The 20,808-nt window shown below is 46.7% G+C and overlaps 1 protein-coding gene across 1 annotated transcript in view; it reads right to left on the bottom strand.

Moving 5' to 3' along the window:
* PTPRT (protein tyrosine phosphatase receptor type T) overlaps window positions 1–20,808 on the bottom strand; it is a 668,669-nt gene that overhangs the window by 56,331 nt on the left and 591,530 nt on the right. Inside the window, exon 18 of the mRNA XM_054574063.1 lies at window positions 16,583–16,773. Coding sequence (XP_054430038.1) covers window positions 16,583–16,773 — 191 coding nt within the window. The remainder of the gene's footprint in view (window positions 1–16,582; window positions 16,774–20,808) is intronic.

The following is a 20,808-nucleotide window of genomic DNA, read 5'->3' as shown; positions in this document are numbered from 1 at the left end:
CCATGTGTGTAGCTGGGGCTCAATCCCATGGCCCATTTCATGCCCCACCAGAGGGAGAAGGGAGCTGGGGTGTTTATCCACCAATTTCCATCTATCAGTAGTTGAGGACAACTCTTAGGAACACTCTGAACACTGTCATGCTCTGTAGGCAAGCTGTGCACATTCTTTTGTGTTGAGGAAGTGCTCAGGCAAAAAGCCACAGGTGCTTCCAGGAGGCATGCACTGGGAACAATGAGTGTAGAGGGGACATAGGGGCAGGTCACAACACATCTACTGTAAACATGGACTATGAATGAAAGAGAGGGATGAAGGCTGACACCCAGATTGCTGGCTTGAAGGACTGAGTGAAGAGTCACGTCATTTACTGAGATGGAGAAGAAACAGGATGGGGAGAAACAGCATTGGGGAGGCAGGAATTACGTGTTGTGTTTTGGGTACATCAAGTACTTAGAACAGTGCCTAGCACTTGTTGAGTACTATGTGCTTCCTAACACATACAAAACAATATCAGTAGCAGCAGCAGCATGTTTGAGACTATTTGACATCCAAGCTGAGATGTTGAGTAGGAAGTTGGACAAAGAGGCTCAGAGTCAGAGTTTGGGGAAAGGAAAAGATGGGGAGTCATTAGTTTCAGAGGAGACAGACAAGTGAGCAAACACATGGAATGATTTAGAGTTATGATCCAAGTGTTATGGAAACACACGGGTGGGTATAGTGAGTTATCTTAAAGAGAAGGGTGCTGAGCAATCAAGAGAGCGGGGACTGCTTTAGGGAAGCTTCAGAAGTATGAAGGTCAGGCCACATTTTGACTTCTGTTCCCACCCTGCGTCTGGTAGAAAAGGCTGAATGCCCTGCTTGTGGCCCTTGCACTGCTTCTGGGACAGAATTTGCAACATCTTCAGTCTACACAGGTCCCTGTCAGCAGTGCAGGGGAAAGAGTGGCCACTCATCTTAATATGCCAGCCTTGCCTTTGCCCATTCCTTGCTAGGTCCATCCTAAGCAAGGAGGAATCTGTAACCCGATTGGTCAGAAATTTAGCCATTCGGCAGGTCACATTTGACAGGCAGGCAGGACCACTGTCTATTAAAACCCAGCCCATGCACCATGCCCTCTTTCTTGCTTCCAGTCTCCCATGTGCTAAGCCAACCTGGATGGGTCCTTTTCTAGAGCAGAGGTTGGCCAACTTTTTCTATAATGGGCCAGATAGTAGGTGATTTGGGCTTTGTAAGCCATACAATCTCTGTTGTAACTGCTTCTACTCAACTCCACTGCTGCAGAGTAAAAGCAGTCGCAGATGAAATGCAAACAAATGGGAATGGCTGTGTTCCAATAAAACTTTAATTTACAAAACCAGGTGTTGGATTTAGCCTATGGCTGTACTTGGCTGGCCTTTGTTCTAGAAGCATGACCATGATCCTCAACTATGCAGTAGTTGGGCAGGTAGAATTAATGCCCATTCCAGGTGGAATGGAGATAGGGTGGGAGGTCCTTGCCTGGGTTTCCTGACTAACCCATGTTCTCCGACTTAGCTTCCCCAGGGTTTTCGGTTGGGGTAATAGAGTATCTTCCCAGCTATCAGTAGGTCAGAATTTTGTGTGTGGCAGAAGCCCTTTAGACAGGCATCCTGGAGGAGAAGCAAAAGAGTAGTTAGGCCCTGGGCACCAATCCCTGCCTTAAATCTCAGTGTGACCAAATGCTGTGGAGATAAGAAATGCTTATTTTACAAGTGGAGGGCTTGTCTCCCTTCTCCTTCTCCTTTCCCTCCTCCTCTTCTTGCTCCTATCAATGACCATCACCCTGCATCCCTCCCGCCACCAGCAGAGGTCATCTCAAGACTGCAAGTGGTTCCTGCTTTTGCATGTAACTCTTAGAAGTCGGATTCCAGTGCTTGGTCTCGTTCTCCTGCCACAGGCAGGTAGTGCCAGCTGTTTTGGGCAAGTAACCAGGATGACATACCCACTCCTGGGTCTCTGCAAGGGCGGGTATGTCTGTCTCAGTGGCAGCACTGGACTTCTCAACATTTAAGTTGATATTCTGGGGGGTGGATTTTCTGCCTGAAGCACTCTGGGATAAAAGCCAACTGTTCATCCAATCATATCCACCCCAAAGTGGTGTGAAGACAAGAAGAGGACACTCTGGATGTTTTCATACTAATTTTCTAGGGGAAAGAATCTGTTGAGTACCTACTATGTGCCAGGGTTGGGGTTACAGAGTTCACTTAAGGTTTTGCTATGGCTGCACTTTAGAATCCTCTGGGGAAGCTGTAAAACTCCCAAAGCCATGGCCCTACTACCTCCGACCAAGTTAATCAGTCTCGCTGGCAATGAGACACAGGTGTTGGTTGTGTTCAAAGCTCTGTGGGTGATTCTAATGTGCAGCTACGGTTCTTGCAACTAGTGAATTTACCTGGAGAAATACTTTCCCACGAGTCTCCTCACTGGTTTCTCTTGCTTTGGATTTCTCCCCTCCAATCCATTCTCCACTGTTATCAGAGAGATCTTTCTAAAATGTGAATAGGACCCAGTTACTCCCCTTGCCTTTGTCTTCAGGATAAATTCCAAAGTCTTGAATGTAAGATCCTTCATTGCTTCACCCCACATGCCTCTGCAGCCTCATTTTTTGCCTTTATATTAATGTTCCAATGATAAGGAACAAAATGCAATGCTATGGACAATTTCAGGTGTTTCAGATTTCTGAGACTAATTTTATACCAGCTGTTCTCTCTGCCTGAAATTCTCTTCCACCTGAGCCTACCTGGTAAATTTCTGCATATCCTTCAAAACCCAGTTCAAGAATCTTCTTCTTTGTGAAGGCTTCCCCATTCACCCTCCTACTACCTCGGTGCACCCCCAGCTAGTCAGTCACTTCCTCTAGTGTTAGATGGACTCTTCAACATCTAATAATGTGAATGTCTTGTCTCCCAGCTTGGTGATGGATTACTCCAGGAAAAGGACACCTTATTCATGTCTGTACCTCCAGAACCCAACTCTGGCTTTGTACTCCATCTGTGCTTGAATCACTGCTTTTGAATAAGTAAATGGATGGATGGATGCAAAAATCAATGGGTGAGGTGGCTTCTGTCCATTCAGAAGGCAAAGATCCTGGGATCTCAGAGGCATAAGTGACTTTGAAAATCATCTGGTTGTGTTCCCATCTACAACTGCCTTCTAGGCAGCTGGTAAGCTGATCTATAGTACCTGCCACTTGGATACCCTCAGTGACAGAGAGCTCACTACCTCATAAAGCTTCCTGTCTCACATTTAAACAGACCCACTGGACATTGATTTGTTCACTCTGTCTCCACATAATTTGCCTTTGCCCTCCTCCATGGGGCCCACAGAATAAGCATGCACTTTCTGTCCAGCGACACTGCAGAGATTTGCTGAAGGTCCCTGTCCACCCCCAGAGTCCTTAAATGACAGAATTGGAAGTCCTCTCAGCATCCAGGTCATGCTTTTCAGGATGCACCCAGCATGCAGATAGCTTTTTGAAAAATCCTAAACAAAACACCTGTGATGAATGGCCTTCTCCACGGGAAGACATTCAGGATGCTGTCACAGCCCCAGCAGGGGCTGGGGGACAGTTTGGAGGCTGGGAGCTGTGACAATGGTGACAAAGGCAGGAGAGGAAGGTCTAACAGAGCCGCGCACCCAGGAGTGAGCCGTAATGACCCTGAATGACCCCCCTAATCGGCAGACTTTGATCACACATCCATTTTCCTTTTTAGGGAGCTGCAATCTAACAGGGGATAATCTCTTGGAGGAAAAAAATACGAGGGGGCAAAAAAGTATGAAAGAGAGACTCATCTCCATCTTCGAAGTGAGCCAGGCGAGGGGCATTATTTTTACATTAGCAGCTGGTTACAGTAGATTGACCAGGGAATTGTGGCAGTCATTAGGAGCTAATCACATTCTTTTGAAACCAAAATTGCCATCTCATTATACCCATCCATTATCAATCTCCGTTTCCCTTTTCTCATTCTCTTCCCTTTGGAGTGTTGAGCTCTATTTTCACACTCCTGTCTGAGTGTGAAAATGTTTCCTACTCTTCAACCCTGCTGCTTTTCTAAGGTGATCATTTTTCCTTTTAGTCCTCAAAGAGGCATGTAGGGTTGCCCTCATTCCTGGAGGTCTAAGTTGAAGTATTCGTAGAATCCTTGAAAGTCAGATCTGGAAGGATCTGTTGAAAAAAAACAACAACGATTGCCTCATTTTACAGATCAGTAAAGTGAGGTCCAGAAATGACTTGCTGAATAGTATATACTGAATGAGTTTGCATCTTCTCCTTCCCTCCCTTCCTTCCACAGTGACCCCCTGGGTGCTGCATCCCTGAAATAAGAGCAATATGCCTGGGAGATGATCTCATGAATTTTCCATTTTAGTTGTGGGAAGGTGCAGACAATAAACAAACACACAAGATAATTGTTTATAGTAAATGCTATAAAGGCAATTAATCACTGGAATAGACAGTGATTAGGGACAAAGAACTACTGTAGCTAGGGCCCATCGGGCAGGACTCTTTGAAAGGAAGACATTTGAGAAGAAAAGCAGCCCCTGGCTCCTGGGAGCTGGCATAGCACTCACAGCTGGATCTTGGTGTTTTCCGGTTGAACGTAAGCAATTTCATAGAACGCCAACATCAGACAAGGCTATTCTGAGACCAGGATGGAGCTAGACAAAAACATGACCACCCTGCAATCATATCTAAACACAGGCAAAACAGGAATATTGTCCAAGCCAAAAATAAATGAGCAAACATCCTCCTGTCCTGGATAATATGGGTGACTGCTGCTGCTTTGATATTTACAGCTTTAGCCTTGATCTCATGTTCCCCCCATATAGGTAGGATTTATTAGGGTGTCCAATCATACCACTTGTTACTACTATCCAGTCCAGAACAAAGCCTTAAGTCACCTAAAACTGCCCACCTACACCCTGTGGGCCTTTTCTAACATCCTTTTCCTGAGCCCCTTAGGTCCTAACCCAGATGGTTCAACTCCAGGTGTGTTCTCACTGGTCTCTCGTCAACACATTTGAGTTGCAAACTAAATGGTAAGCAGAAGCCAGCCATGGAAAGAGCTGGGGCAAGAATGTTCTAGGCTGAGGGACAGCGAGTGCTGAGGCCCTGAACTGGAATGAGCTGGCGTGTTCTAGAACTTCAAGATAGGTCCTCCAGAGCAGAAAGAACAGGAGTGGGAGAGTGACATAATATGAGTGGGAAGGGAATGGTGTTCAATGGAGATCTTGTGGACCACAGGCAAGAATATGAGTTTTAGTCTAAGTCAATGGGGATGCTTTGAACATGTTTCAGTGGGAAGACTGAGCCAGTCTAGCATCATGACAATTGGCAAAGAGCAACTGTCTCTAGAAACCTTCCTTCATCCTTGTTGACAGGCTTCATTAGGATAGAACTGTCATCTGGTTCCTACCCCAGACTAACTCTTCCTGTGGTTTCAACCAACCCATTGACCCATCCACTCATCCATCCATCCAACCAGAGAGCTGGGGCCCCCTGGAGCCAGGGAGGGCTCAGACCACAGGACCACCATCACTGGCTTATGTCCTGTTGTGCCAAGTCAGCCCACAGGACTGTGCAACCAACCTCAGTTTCCCCACTTAATACTTTAATTTCCTGCTAGACCTGAGAACTGTCCCTGATGCCTGCTGGGTCGGTTCTTTCTCCTACCTGTTGACTTGGCCCTGCTGAGATACAACAGGTCCTTTCTGAAGCTTGCCATCCTTCTTTGGATGCTCTCTTTGAATGTAAGCCTCTTTGAGTTATGCTCCAAATAGTGAGATGTCTTGACAGAACCCAGAGCTCCAAGAGCAGCTCACCTCCAATCCAAGGCTGAGAGCATTCTGGGCCATTTGATTTACCTGCTCACCAGCTATCCGCAGCAGATTCTATCAGCTTTGATGCCTTCTTTGGCTTGACTGTATCCCTGGAGATCATTGGATATGATATGCCCTGGGGTACAGCAAAACCAGACCCAGGCCCAGGGAATGATGACCAGGCAGTTCTCAGCTGATGCTTCAGGGCACAGCAGAGGGCCTGCTTCCCCCATGACCAGTCCGGGCTGCCAGGATTTTCCTGTGGTCCCACCCACCACTGCATTCTCCTGGAGTAGGGAAGATTTCAGTCTTCACCAAGGAGATGTCTTTCATTCATATATCTTGTCAAGAAATACCTCTTGCCCACTAGCTGTGTGTATGAGTCAGGGAGAAGGCAGGGCTTTGCCAAAGGCAGGCAGGCTGAACATTTTTCTGCAAATCACTGAACTGCTCCAAGTCTCTATTAACTTTTCTGACAATGAAGTCGGTAATAGGCCCTTCAGTTTAGGAGTTGGGGAAGGATCTGACTACAAAGGGGCAGCATGGGGGGATTTTTTTGCTGATGGAACTCTTGTGTATCCTGATCAAGTTGGTGTTTGCATGACTCTATAATTTGTTAAAACTTACATATATGTACACTTCCATCCCCCAAATGAATTTTACACTATGTAAGTGAAAAAAAAAATACACCATGGAATTTTGTAATGATCAGTGATTACTAGAGAAAATACCTTTAAGCACCTAGCACAATGCCTGGCCAACAGTGTTTAGAGTTTCTTCCTTTCCACTACTTCCCAAGAATATGCTACTGGGCCCGCTTGGCCCACCCCTAGAATCACTCTCCGCCTTCCTTTGACCAGAAACATCCAGTTTATTGTCGTAAGAACAAAGATGGGGGCTCCTGGCAATATCCATCCTATTTTGTCTTGGACCCAAGGGGTTCCTGGAATGTAGGACCATATGATTTGACTCATATGTGGGATATGAAACTGAAAGCAACAAATGAACAAAAAAGAAAAACAAACAAACAAAGACTCATAGACACAGACAACAGAATGGTGGTTACCCAAGTGCAGATGGAGTAGTAAAGGGTAAAGGAAGTCAAATATATCGTGATGAAAGAAGATCTGACTTTGGGTAGTGGGCACGCAATGCAATATACAGATGATGTATTACAGTCTTGGACACCTGAAACCTATATAATCTTATAAACCAATGCCACACCGATAAATTTAATTAAAATAAATAAATAAAACCAGTACCATTCTGGGAAAACTGGGACAAGTTGCTCACTCTAAGTTCAGGTAAGACATAGTATTTAGGGAGCAAGAAAGAGTTTCATAGACTGTTGGAAGCCTAAGGTCTGGTCTTCACTGTGGTCCATGGGTTTAGCAAATGCCCATGTTTACTGGCGTCCATGGCTCGCTGGTGGATGGCCAGGACCACCAATGATGGCTGTGCAGGTTGTGTACAATACAGGAGCACCATATCTTAGCAAGAGCCACGGTCTGGTAGATGTGATAGATTTCTGTATGTATTATGAACGTGTTCTGGAAGGTGACGACAGTCCATTATCTTGAGACAGATGTACCTTTTGCTCTTTCCCTTTAAAGTGCTGTGTGAGCTCGTCGTGGCCCTGGCAGAGGCCAACCTTTCAACAAACGCCTCCTGCCGTGCTGAAAAGCACATGTCCTAGGGATTATAAATGTGGACAGAGAAGACAGCGAAGGATGAGTAATGACACCTGCTCAGAGTGGCATCAGGAGAGCAAACATTATTGCGCACCATGTCACTAAATAGAAGGTAATTTATGAGTTCTGCTGGGGAAGCTTAGTAGAAAATCAGATTGCAGCAAGACGGGGGTATTTATCTGAGGCAGGAGCTTTGATCAAGGCGGGTGTGCGTCTGCGTGTAGTCACTAAGCACCCTTTAAAAGGCCCCATTAAAATCTACAATGTTTTTTAAAAAATGTATTAATTTTAGGAGAGAGAGAGAGAGAGATTGATTTGTTGTTCCATTTATTTTTGCATTATTGCTTTCATTGGTGGTTCCTGTATGTGACTGGACTGGGCCCGAACCTGCAACTTTGGTGTATTGGGATGACTGAACTACCTAGCTAGGGCCAAAAACTGCAAAATTTTAAATGACAAATTTTAGGCCAGTGGATCCCAGAGTTTGGTAGGGAGCTGAACTTCTAGGGAAATTTGGTAAAATGCAGAGGCTGGGTCCTGTTCCAGGTCAATAAGCTCATGACTTAATTTTCTTTACTAATTCTCCAGTTTGATTCTGATGCGCATCATAGTTTGAGAAGCACTGTCTTGGGCAGTAAGGTAGATAAAAACAGCGAAGTCCTGAGGAAGACTCACCTAACATGTACAGGCAGACCCTTGGTGTGCCTCAATAGCTTGCCCACAGTTGGGGGAGTTTTTCTGTGCTGGTGCCTTTGTAAAAGAAATACCATCCCTCCCACCTCCACCTCAAATGGCACTATCTTAATCACAAAGTCTTTCACCGGCACTTTGCAATTCAGTTACTATTTCACACTGGGGTTCCTCTATTCCTCTCAGCCCTGAGGCTGTGATCTGGGGAAGCCCTGCATGCAATTCCAGGCCACAGACCTCCGGTCCCCTCCACACATTGTCTCCATCTGCATGCAAGAGTCTCTGGGTGGCTATCTCTGGTTCCACAGCTCTTCCTTCACCTTGAAGTCAGCTAGAGTTAAGAGGTAGACTGTCAAAAGGCCATAAATATCACCTTATTAGTTTCGTTTAGGAAAACCATGTGTAAAGTTCCTATTTATCCCCACAACTAGTTTAATTTTCATTTCTCTTCCCACAGGCAGGCATCTTGGCTTCCCTTCTAAGAGCTGGCTTGCAACATCTCAATTCCTGCATGTCTCCAAGCCTCTGAACATGTGCTTCCCTCTGTCACACATGCTCGGCCTGGACCCAGCCTGCTTCTCCTCTTTTCAACTCAGTGTCTCGTCTTTTGTGAAGCTCCTGATTGATCATGGCAGTGACAACGGACAAAAAGCAAAAATAAACACCACTACCAACCCCTGTGTTCACCCTAGACTGCCCTTACTCATATGTTTACAATGCATTTTCAACCAGGATTCTGTTGTGTAATTACATGGTGTGGTAAGCACTTCCTTTAAAGGAGAGTATTTTTATTTAGCTTTGTAACTATCTCCAATGCCCCAAACCGTGCAAGGTACGCAGTAGGTACTCAATAAATATTTCTGGCCAAATGAAGTAGACGCCCATACGATCAGGCTTCAGGAATCCATGCTATGTAGTCAGACCTTTCACAGAAGATGAAATGGGGACCCAGAGGTGGAAGAGTCAGGTCCAAGGCCATCCAGCATGTAGGTGTAGACCAAGAACCAGGACTTGACTCTTGGCCATGGGACTTTTCTGTGGTACCACCCGAAAATCACTCACTTGGTTGGGGAGGGTTCCTATATTAGACTCAGAAAAATACTGTTTGCTGGGTTACAAATAGAATTAAGTGGCAAAATAAAAATAAGCCCAAAGGAACAGAGTGAGTTAACAGTCTCTACCATGAGATCCCTTCTGCTAGAAAAGCTTCCAAGTCTGAAACCACATGGGGTTCTGATGTCTTTTGGCCACCTTCCTGAAATGGCCCATTTTCTCCTTATTTTAATCCATGGGGAATGGAGTGAAATGAGCAGGTGGAGTCCAAGTGTCCCTATTTGGGTCATTAAGAGTTCCCAGAGTTGTAGAACAACCACGTCTTCCCTCCTATGATTTGGGCATCTGCTGTGAAGTCCCCATGCCTCTACCCGGAGTCACTCTCATATGCAGATAGAAAAGCTGGACAAGAATTTCCCAGGGTCCTCCTGCAGGGGGCGCTGTTCTGTGACTGTTGTGGGAGAGGCAGAAGGTCTGCTCTGTCTCTGTTTAGGTGTCTCTGAGCCGAGAAGGAGGCACCTGGGGTGACCTGAAGGGTCCATCTCTATGGTTACATCCCATCAGGAGGCTGCAGACTAAGGGAGGCGGCAGCACTGGCCTCTCCCTGCAAAGCCATGCACATGGTGTGTCCGTACATGGCATGTCTGCCCTGAGCTGGAAACTGAACAAATGTTTGTTCTTGATTAGGCTGCATCACACTTCACACAGCTGTTCCTTGCTGCTTAAATAGTCTTAATGGAGTTGTAATAACCCGATACCTTCTGGTCACCCTACTGGACGTGTTCCGTTCATTAGGATGACAGACTGCCTGCACTGACATGCTTCCTCCTCTTCTCTCCATCACAAAGTCACCTGTTCCTGTTGTCTCTCATCTTCCCCAAAACCGCTGCTCTTCTCATCACGGCGGCTGGGGGTACAGGGCTCACAGACAACCTCACCCTCTAGCCAGGTTCTGTTCGCATTTGCTTGCGCATGTAGGGTTTTTTTGTTTGTTTGTTTTGGGGAAGGTGGGAGAATTTGGGCTGGGGAAGTAAGGTGAGGAGGAGGGAAACCTGGAAAAACCACAGCGACATGCAGAAACCCCTTGACTGTAACGTGGCTGTGTGCCAAAGGCAGGGTAGCTTTGTGCAGTCATCGCCTACCTCTGTGGGCTTCACATATGACAGCAGCAAGTAGAGCTGGCGAAGCGACGGGTCTTGGGCATGAGCAGGGCATGCACTGGGGACTCTGGATCTTTCAGGATCAGTGTCTCTCAACCTTTAAGTTGCCTAAAGGCATTTTATAGTCATCTGGAGATCTTAGAAAATAGGGATTTCTGGGTCCCACCCCCAGGACGTCTGATTTAATTGGTTGAAAGATAGCCTGGGTGTTGGTGTTTTTAAAATTTCCTCAGGTAATCTGAATAGGCAGCCAAGACTGAATACCTCCAAGACTCAAATCTGTAGGGCAGGTACAGTTAATTTGCCACAGGCCTCCTTGAGTTCTTAGGAACCCAAGGCCCCTGGTCACTCATGGTTGCTAGGACTTGAGACATAACTACGGGGGTGGTAGTCCCAGAGAGTGGGGTCCAGTGGGACTATCAGTAGGAGGAGAGCTAGCTGGCCTGTGCAATTGGTTCCTACATAGACTCTCAAAATATCATGGACGGAAGTCCAACACCCTCGCCCTCATTGCATAAATATGTAAATGCAGGCTCAGAGAGGCGGGGTGACCTGCTCAAGGTCACCCAGATACTTAATGAGACAGGACTTGAATCCAGGCATTTTGACTATCAATTTGGGATGATTCATACATTACTTCAAGCCATTGGACTTGAAATATATATCGAGAGACTCAGGTTTTTAGGCCAAAGCGAACGAGCTGATTTTATGGCTCTACTTGAGAAATGTGTGTGGGTTTGTCTGGGCTCTGGGCCCAGTCTCCTACTTCAAGCAATTCCATCTTTTCCCTGAATTATTGTCCCGGCCACCTACCTGCCTCTGTTCTCCCTGCTCTGATCCAGGCCAGATAAGTTACATCCAAAATGCAAATCCAGCTTAAAAGTGCTGCTCCCTTCAACATCTCCCCATGGTCCCTGGAATAAAATCCAAACTCCTTGGCCTGACAAATATCCCCTTGCCCCTACCCCATGCCTACCCCTCCTGACAACTTCCACCCCATCTCCCTCCGTGTTTCCTCCCATAGATTATATGCATCAAGCTGCTTCCAGTTCTAATAACTCAACCTGCTGTGCACACCTCCATGCCATAGCTTGTTTGTTCTAGTCCCTCCCCTGCTCTCACTTAGTTATTCCTCCTTCTCCAGCTTTGGTTTCAGCTTTTTGTCTCCCAGAAAGCCGATGGCCATTGACCATCAGGCTAGGCTTAAGGCGTCCCACCCCCAAGGGCATACTTCCATTGTGACATTCTGCCAAGATGTAGAAATGATCAGTTTATAGGCCTGTCTGTAAAAACAGGCTCTCAGGTCCTCAGAATGCAAGGGCTCTATCTCACCTCTGCAGTTCGTAGCACCTAGTACAATGTCTGGTCTATGGAAAGTGCTCAGACATCTGAAAGCTGAAATTCCTCAAAGTTCAGCCCTTGGTCCCTGCCTTTTTCTCTGCTCACTTGCTTGGTGGCCTTGAACAGCCTTGTGGCTTTACTATAACCTCTATGTCAAAAACCCCTGAAGTTTTCTCCCCATCCCAGGCTTCTTTCCCAAATTCCAGACTCACAGGCCCAAATATTTACTTTCTACCTCTGTGAAGATGCCTAGTAGATTAAACTCAGTTCAAAATGAAACTAACAATTGCTCCACTGCCCACATGTCTTCTCGACCAGCAGCTTCCCCATCTCCATCGGTGGAAACTCCGTCTTTCCAGGGGCTCAGGTAACAATAACCTTAGAGTCACCCTTGATTCCCCTCTCCCTCTCACATGCCGCATGTAATGTGTTAGAAAATTGCAATGGCTCTAGGTTGGAAATATATTTAGAATCCAACCACTTCTCACCACCTCCACTGTCACACCCTGGCTTGTGTCACTGCTGTATCTCACCTGGGTTTTGGCTGTAGCCTCTCAGCTGGTGCTCCTGCTTTTATTCTTGTCTCCCTATATCTATTCTCAACATAGTAGCTAAATGAGTCTTTCAAACCAATGTCAGATAATTATCAGCTGTCTTCTCAAAACTCTATAGTGGCTGCCCATTTCATTCAGAGTAAAAGCCAAAGTCCTTATAATGGGTTAGATGGCTCCTCTTTATCATCAGCTCCCCTTTATTTCTCCAACAGCATCTTCTATTAGTTTCACTCTTTGTTCATTTACTCATGACAACCTTGGCCTTGATCTGGAACTCTCTTCCATCAAACATATTCCATCAGGTCTCTGCTCTAAAGTCATCTTCTAGTTAAGAACTACGCTTCTCCCCTATTTGATATTGCAGGCTGCTCCTTCACCCTATGCCCCTGGAATATACCATCTCCCTTCCTTGCTGTACTCTTCCCCCCCGCCCCCCACTACATACTTGTATAAGACTGCATCATCCAAAGATTGTATTTTCCAACACCTCCAGTCCTGCACTCTCTCTTAGAATCTTGCAATGATTCCACTCTCCATCAAGAGGAAGACTAATTCCCCTTCCCCGGAACACAGGTGGTTATTACTGGCTTATAACCAACAGCATGTGGTAGGAGTGATGCTGTGATGTCCAAGTCTAGGTCACATAGGGTGATGTACTTTCTATCCTCACCTTTGGAGCCATGAGCTACTATGTAGTAAGTCCAACGTTCCTGAGGCCACCATGCCTTGAGGAAGCCAGTGCCCTTGAAGGGGCTGTGTGTCATTGCTCTAGCTGACAATCCCAGCTGAGACTCCAGCTGCCAGCTTGCATCCATCACTAGATACGTGAGCGAAGACACATTCAGAGGCTTTCGACCCTCAGCCTTAGAGCCTTCCAAGTCAAGGCTTCAGACGTCATGAAGCAGCTCTCCCTTAACAAATGTCATTTGTTAACATTTCCAGCTCTTCCTGCTGTGCCCTGTCCACAGTCCTGACTCAGAATCAGCAAGAACAATAAATTGGTTGTTTTATGTCACTAAGATTTGGGGTAGATTATAACACAGCAAAGAGTATTTTTCACTAGCACACTGACATTATTTACTAACATATCACATTACATGATTGTAAAATAACTTATTTTTAAGTCTATTGTTTATTTCTTGTTTCCCCTGATAGAACACAAGCTTCATGAGGGCATGGATCTTTGTTTTGTTCCCTGTCATATCTAAAATATCTAGAACAGTCCTTGGGAGAAGGAAATATTCTGTAAAAATTTAATGAATGAATCTGTACGTGACTGTACAGCTGAATTGAATTTTAGAAGACACAGCTTGTTATATATCAACTTGTCCAACCCACTCATTTGTATGAAAGAAAATAAAAACTGAGCAGGGTAGGGCAGTGACAGGCCACAGACAGAGCGCACGGTGTGCTGGTTTGGAAGTACGGCTGGAGACCCTGCCCCAGAGGTGCCCTGCCTGATAGGACAGGCAGTCTCTGTGCTCAGAATGGGGGCTCCAGACATCACAGGAGCAACGCCCCGCTACGATCTAGGAAACTGAGCCCATTGTGGAAAGACTCCCCTTGAGTAATGCTTTCCAATTAACCCCCCATTAATCAGAAAATGCTGGTAACTAGAAATTAAGCATTCCAGCTAACTGATTAATATCATTTGAACTAATTGAGGTCAAGGCTAGTCTAGTTAGTGATATTCCCAAATGATGAAACAACACGTATTGTTTTCTTTCTCATTATAAAAGCAGTTCATTTCCACGCCAGAAAGTTTGGGAAAAGCAAACAAACATTGCATCGATGTTAAATTTCTTCACCTTTATCACTGAATTGTGGTTATGGAAGAGTACTATAGTACGAATATTTGTCTATATGATTGCGTCCCCCTAAAATTAGTATGTTGAAACTTAATTCCTCATGTTGATGGTATTAGCTGGTAGGGCCCTTGGAAGGTGCATAGGTCATGAGGGTGGGGCCCTCATGAATGGGAAGAGTGCCCTTTATGTAAGTGACCTATGGCATCTATGAACCGGAAAGGGGGTTCTCACCAGACACTGAATCTGCTGACACCTTGACCTTGGAACTCCCTGCCTCTAGTACTATGAGAAATATATTTTCTGTTGTGTATTAGGAAAAAAAAGTTTGGAGAATGCAAAAAGGTACTTTTATTTATTTATTTTTTTAATCAACCACACAGGGATGGATACTTTTAAGAGATATCAGTCTGGAAGGAAATGCACCAGAGTAGTCAAATGTATTTGTGTTTTTGTTTTCAAATTTTAGATTGCAAGTTCTTAGAACAGTATTTCTCAGGCTTTGACTACTTGTCACCCTTTTTGATAAGTCACATGTCTCCCTTAATGCTATTTGAAACTTTAAAGCAGACTAAGTATCATGACTGACATGTTAAACCATCATGATATTGAATATTACAAACAACATACCCTCTCCTGACATTCACTCAACAAACAGATCTGTGTGGGTGGGCTAAGCGCGCGCGCACAGACACACACACACACACACACACACACGCACCCCATCTCCCACACTCCAAGGGTTGGGACCATTCAGCCGACTCCCTAGGAAATAAGGCCCAGGCATGGGATGCAACGAGACCTTCTCCTTCAACTCTTTTCCTAGCATCCTCCAAAAACTCTGTAGATTGAGCATATGAAAATGCTATTTTTACTTAGACCATTATTCGAAATTAACTGCTGGTTCTCCTGAGCAAGTAATTACTCACATCCATTGACATAAACGCTTTTGCTCTCATAAATGTGTCAAACACGCCCCTTGCCACCGTGTTTTACACCCTCATAAAGTTTTAAGACCAGACAGGCCCTTAGAAATCACCTTATCCAAACTATCCATTCAATGGAAAACAGAATTTTAAAACTCAGGTAACAAAATGATACGCTCAGACCACACAGTTCGCTGTCTTGCAGCCCAGCTGTCAGGACGCCGAGTGTAGTACAATTTCACGGCCTCACAGAGCTTCTGAAATCATTGCTTCGTAGGCTTCTCCTCCAAATATAGTGTGAGAGATGAACTTAGTCTGCATTATCGAGACTCCCAGATGGGTAGGGTCTGAGTCCAGGCCTTTGCACTGCACACAACGAAGCTGCATCTAGCATATTTGGGGCACATGCCGTGTGTGGGGGGAAAAAAGACACCAAAAAACTAGTTCATAAAACTCAGAGCCTGGCACACAGTAGATGCTCCAAAAATATTTTAGGAAGGAAGGAGGAGAGGGAGAGAGGAAAGGGAAAGTGAATAAAAGAACATTTTCAAAGCTGGCTGCAGCTGGACTCCGAGCAGCAGGCGAGGGTGGCAGGGAAGCAAGGTGCTCTTTAGTTCATGGAAATGTCTTAATGAGTTTTCCCTTCAATTTTATTTCACTTTTCGTTTGCAAAAGGTGACCCTATCAGGCAAGGTTTGAAACAAAGAAAGCGAATTTATTATGCCTGGGAAAGGGAGTGTGGGAGGCCTTTTCCTGGCTGCTGGATAAAGGAAAAAAAAAAAAAAGGACACTAAAAAGTTTTGAGGACACTGAAAAGAACCTCGGGGAAGGGCAGCGGGCATGGAGACGTGCGAGGGCCGCTTGTACTCAGGCTCGGACTGCGCTGCGCTGCGAGCCTCCCTCCCATTATCCCACAAGCCTCATGAGCAACTGCTATTCACAAATCCTTTGGGTTAGAGATACTGTGTGGATAAAGAAAGGGGCATCCAATGCAGAGGTGGGGAGACAGTGCAGAGAGAGGGGACAGCAGTCACTGGAGATGTGGTATTGATTTGTAGGGGACTGAGAACACAACAGATATACAGTAATGAGGCAAGAGGGACCAGGAGCAAGCAAGCTGCCCAGAAGCCCTGGCCGGTGAGATTTGCTGGCTTTCCTACAACCTGTGGGGTGGTGGCTTCAGCCATTCTAGCTTCCTGCGGAGGGAGGCTGTGACTCCACAGTGTGGAAACTTCAGTGATAGTGGAGTGATGAAAGGGAGAGAGACAGCAGGGAAGCAGGGAGAGGGAGAAGGAAGTATCAGAATCTTTTAGATGCTGCTTCTCAAATTTAAAGGGTATACAAGTCACCTCAGTCTGGTTACAATGTGGGTAACTGATTCAGTAGGTCTGGGTGGGGCTGGAGGCTGGTGCATTTTCAACAGGTGACGCTGACGCTGCTGGTCCGGGGACTGTACTTTGAGTAGTAAAGCTTTAGCACCCAGAAGCCCCTGCCCCCATCAGGAAGTTTCTATGGAGGCTGGTCCCTTACCTCATATTCCTCCTTGAAGCCGTAGCCCTGGCCTCTCTTCATCTGCGTGATGTGCTGCAGCAGGTCGGCCACCCGGATGGCGGGCTGGAACTGGTCCCGGGGATAGCTCATCTCCATCGGGTCGCAGGCCCGGTAGGGGTGAGTCTGGATCGTGAGGGTGGGCTGGGCCAGCTCTCCGCGGCTGCCATCTGCTTCACAGAGAAGGAGGCAGAACAGACCATCACCTAAGGGAGTTTGTCCTCTGTCCCCCGTGCCTTCCCCAGCTTGGCCTGAGCAGGGCAGAGGGCACTAACTCAGGATTCAACTGCCAAGGAAGCCACAGAAAGAAGAGACACACGCCGCTTCCTTGGCCTGGCTGTGGTGGGAGATTTAAACACTGAAACAACAAACAAGTCCATGAACACATAACCCTCGCTTAGCTCTATTGCGAGGGTGTCTACGGACGGAGCAAAGACTAAGTCCAGGTTGGCTGTCGCCCTCTCCCTATCTCAGTCCTCCCTTGAGGCTCATCAGGGTGGTCTGGGCTAATGCCGCCATTAGCAGAACCACTGAGAAGCCAGACAGGCTAGATGTGGGGGGCGCTCTCCTGTTTAGGAAGTAGGGTGCCTGGAAGAATTGGGTGCCTGCCTGCAGAGGAGGAGAGCCTCAGGGTCCTGGAGGTCAGGGCCATGTAGATGTGTGTGTGCTTCTGGTCCAATTGCTTGCATCCCTGCAACCCGGTGTCTGCACTACTCTGTTCCTGTTGGGTTGTACGCTGGACGGAAGGAACTGAGGTCCCAGCAATAGCAGGGACCCTGACCTCTCAGTTGCTCTCTCCAGCTAGGGGCTCCACAGCAGCGACCACCTTCTGCCCATTGTCCAGCTTCCCCGCCACTTAACACTCTTGATCCAGGAGCTTTACTGAGCCCACCTTGCAGGTAGGGGAGCCTGAACTTCCTCCTGCAGTTCTGCCAGTTACTTCTCCCAGGCCTGGGTCCTACGCCTCATCTCTTTCATAACATCCCTCCCGGATGCAAAAGCAATGTTCCCCCTGATACTAAGCTTTATACTACTGAGTTGCTTTAACTGTGCCCTCTTAGTTTGGCCACCCTGGAAACTAGTACCTGCTGAGGTTGGATTTGAGTTCCTCTTTTTCCCCTGAACCAGTAAAACCTCTTCCTTGTCCCATCCGCTCCCTGCTAGGCTTTCCCTGCTGGTCTTTAAGGGCCGGGGTGTCTTCCCCAGAACCTCTGGGGTTGGTCTGCCCAACGTCCTCCCAAAGATGTGGATAATGCTTGCCCTGGACCTTCTGTCTGCGGCATGTGTGAAATGAGAACGTTAGATTTGATGTGTCTCACCCAGATGTATTCAGGCACAGCCAGGCACCCCTATAGGACCCCTCTAGGCCTATGCCACACCCATCCCCTGGGAGGCTTAACCATGTATTCCTGATTTTCTGCAACCTGTCTTTTCAAAATCCACATCTCCTTCAGCTTGATTGTCTCTCAGTCACAACAATGCATCAGACGTGGATGCTGTATGTGAAGGTGAACATCCCTCCTGTGTGACAGCATGAGAAACACTGTCCCCAGGAGGGAAAGAACTGCCAACAGAAAGATCTAGAGTTCTGAGCTTTATGCACTAGGAAGAAGGACCCTGTTGAGACGCAACCTTCCTGACTGCCCATAAAAACACTGGTTACGTTGTCTCCTGGGATTTTCGGTAATAGGGGACACATTGTCGTCACCGGCATGGCTTAAACATAGCCCTTGGCAAATGTGGGGGCTGTTTCCCTTCTCCGTCGCACCCCTGTGGTCAGGAGTTAGCTTTACCGAAAACCCACTCTGTGCCAGGGACTCTGGAAGGCACTGGCGGTGCACAGAGCAACGCAGACTCCACCCTCAAGCCTGGTGGTCTAGTAGGAAAACGGACAAGAAGAGGAGCTGCTGGAAAGGCCAAGTGCTTTTAGGTGAAAACAAGGACGTTCACAGGGATTGAGGAGCCGGCAAAAATGTGATGGGGGCAGGACTGTAACAGATGGTGTGAGGTTGGTCTAGGAAGGCCGTGAGTCTGCGTCTTCAAGCCAGTGGGAAGCTATCGCAGGGTTTAAGAAGAATCCCTTTCTTCAAAGACTCCCTATTTCTTGTAGGTGTCATGCTGTTCTGTCAGCTGCCATGGACATGAGATGTCCTTCCTGTGAATGTCACTGCTGTGATGGAGGGTGCGGTGGGGTCAGGGGTGGAGGAGAAAGGGGCACTTGAGTTCGCTCCTCTAGATTCTGCACTGCACGACTTCCAGGAGAGGAGGAGCTAGAGCCCTGTGAGTGTCTCCCACCTAAGCCACCATCACCTATGGGGACAGATGTCTTCAAAGATCCATGGTCTCCCCAAGGACTTGAGGCATGGGCTGCCTGGGAGACCAGCTGTCTGGCAGAAACAGGCCTCTTAGGAATGGGCACCTGGCAATTTGTGTGAGACGCCAAGTGTTTCCACAACCAAAGAGCTACCAATATGGATATTTTCCCTAAACACATGGCTAGACAGACTGTAAACTCGGTGTCAGCAAAACCAACACTGGAATGGAAAATAAATGCGTTTGGAACCAAGCGACGTGTATTGCTGTAACATTTGTAATAATGTCAATGCTGGTGCTAATGATGCTGTGAAGACTCGGAACCAAGGGATTTTCAAGGTTTATTAATTCAACTAGTTGGACTCTTTTTTTCTGACATATCTCACCTCACCTATTCCCTTATTAACCTCTGATAATGCAGAAGTGATGCCTTTTATCACACCCCATTTCACCATACGCACTATACTTAATTTTCCATCATTAGGTTTAATGAAAACCCAATTTCACATCTCACTTCTCTCAGGAACCTACAAGTAATGCTACGTTTTTATCAGCCCCAATTAAAAAGCGTTATGATGTTCCTATGCGAGAGGGAGCCTTAAAACTAATGTGTGATTCTGCTGCTAATTCAACAAGGGTGCTGGTAACTCACATGCCGCTCATAAAATGTAACTCAAACCAGCTGGCCCAGGGAGACAACGTTTTTCATTTTTCTCCCCACCAGACCCTTAATTTTCGTGCCATTTCAACCTCTTGTTTATGGGTCTTGCGTGTTTATTTATCACATAATATTTTGGGTTTCGTCTGCACTTTTTCTCAGCTGTTGCCTCAGCCTGGGAATTCCTTTGTTATAACTCTTGTCGCTGCCCGTGAGGGGCTGCTGGGGTGGGCACAGGGGTTTTGGTGACGTGAGTAAGATCCCTGGTCACCATGGTCCTCCTTTCTCTCTTTCTACCAGGTCCTCTTCCTTCTTCCTCAGGAACCTGGCTCTGACCGTCTCTCTTTTTCTTCCCCCGGCTACCAGCCACTGTGGATCCCCCTCTAGCGTCAGCCCCGTATTTCAAACGCCTTGCTAGGACTTGCCACTACAGCTGGTGGACAAATATTTACTGAATACCTACATTGTACAAAGCACGGTGTTAGATACCGTGTATATACCGGAGGGTGGAGGGAAGTGTGTTCAGAGGGAGATAAGCAGGCCACAGCCCTCGCAGGAGGGAAGGAGAGATAAGGTGCGGGGAAACACGTCTAAGGAAGGTGGGGAGGGACCGGTGTCTGGAAGGTGGATGGCAGGATGATGGCCTGCAGAGTTAGGCACCATGGAAACGCCTCCCATGCTTTAGGCGTTCATGCCCCACGTCCGTGGGTTTGACCATAACAATATGTAACCTAATATATCACCTCTGTCCAATTGACCTTTCCACAGTGATAGAAAAGGTCCGTATCTGTGCTGTGCAATAGGGTAGCGCTAACCACACGTGGCCCCTGAGCATGTGGACGGTGACTGATGGGACTGAGGAACTGAATTTTAAACTGTTTCATTTTAATTAATGTAAATGTAAATACCCACATGTGGCTTATGGTTACTGTATCGGGCAGCACAGATCTAGAGAAAGAGAGAGCCAGGGAAGCGAGTGCTCTGGAGTTACGTCACAGGGCAAAGAGGTCGGTAGAAATACACCGCAGGCCACCTACGTCCCTGAAAATTTTCTCATGGCAACATTAAATTTCAAGAATACATTTTATTTAACCCAATACATCAAAATGCTATTTCAACATAGTCAGTATAAAATTATTAACGATGCATTTTACATTCTTTATTCATACTAAGGCTTTGAAATCCAACGTGTATTTTATATTTATAGAGCATTTCAATTCAGACTAACCACAGGTGA

This window comes from Pteronotus mesoamericanus, unplaced genomic scaffold (assembly GCF_021234165.1).
Source record: "Pteronotus mesoamericanus isolate MK-2021 breed Mesoamerican mustached bat unplaced genomic scaffold, CSHL_Meso_final contig_25, whole genome shotgun sequence".
NCBI lineage: Eukaryota > Metazoa > Chordata > Mammalia > Chiroptera > Mormoopidae > Pteronotus > Pteronotus mesoamericanus.
Note: the sequence above shows the minus strand (reverse complement) of the source record. Positions and strands in the feature narration are given on the sequence as shown.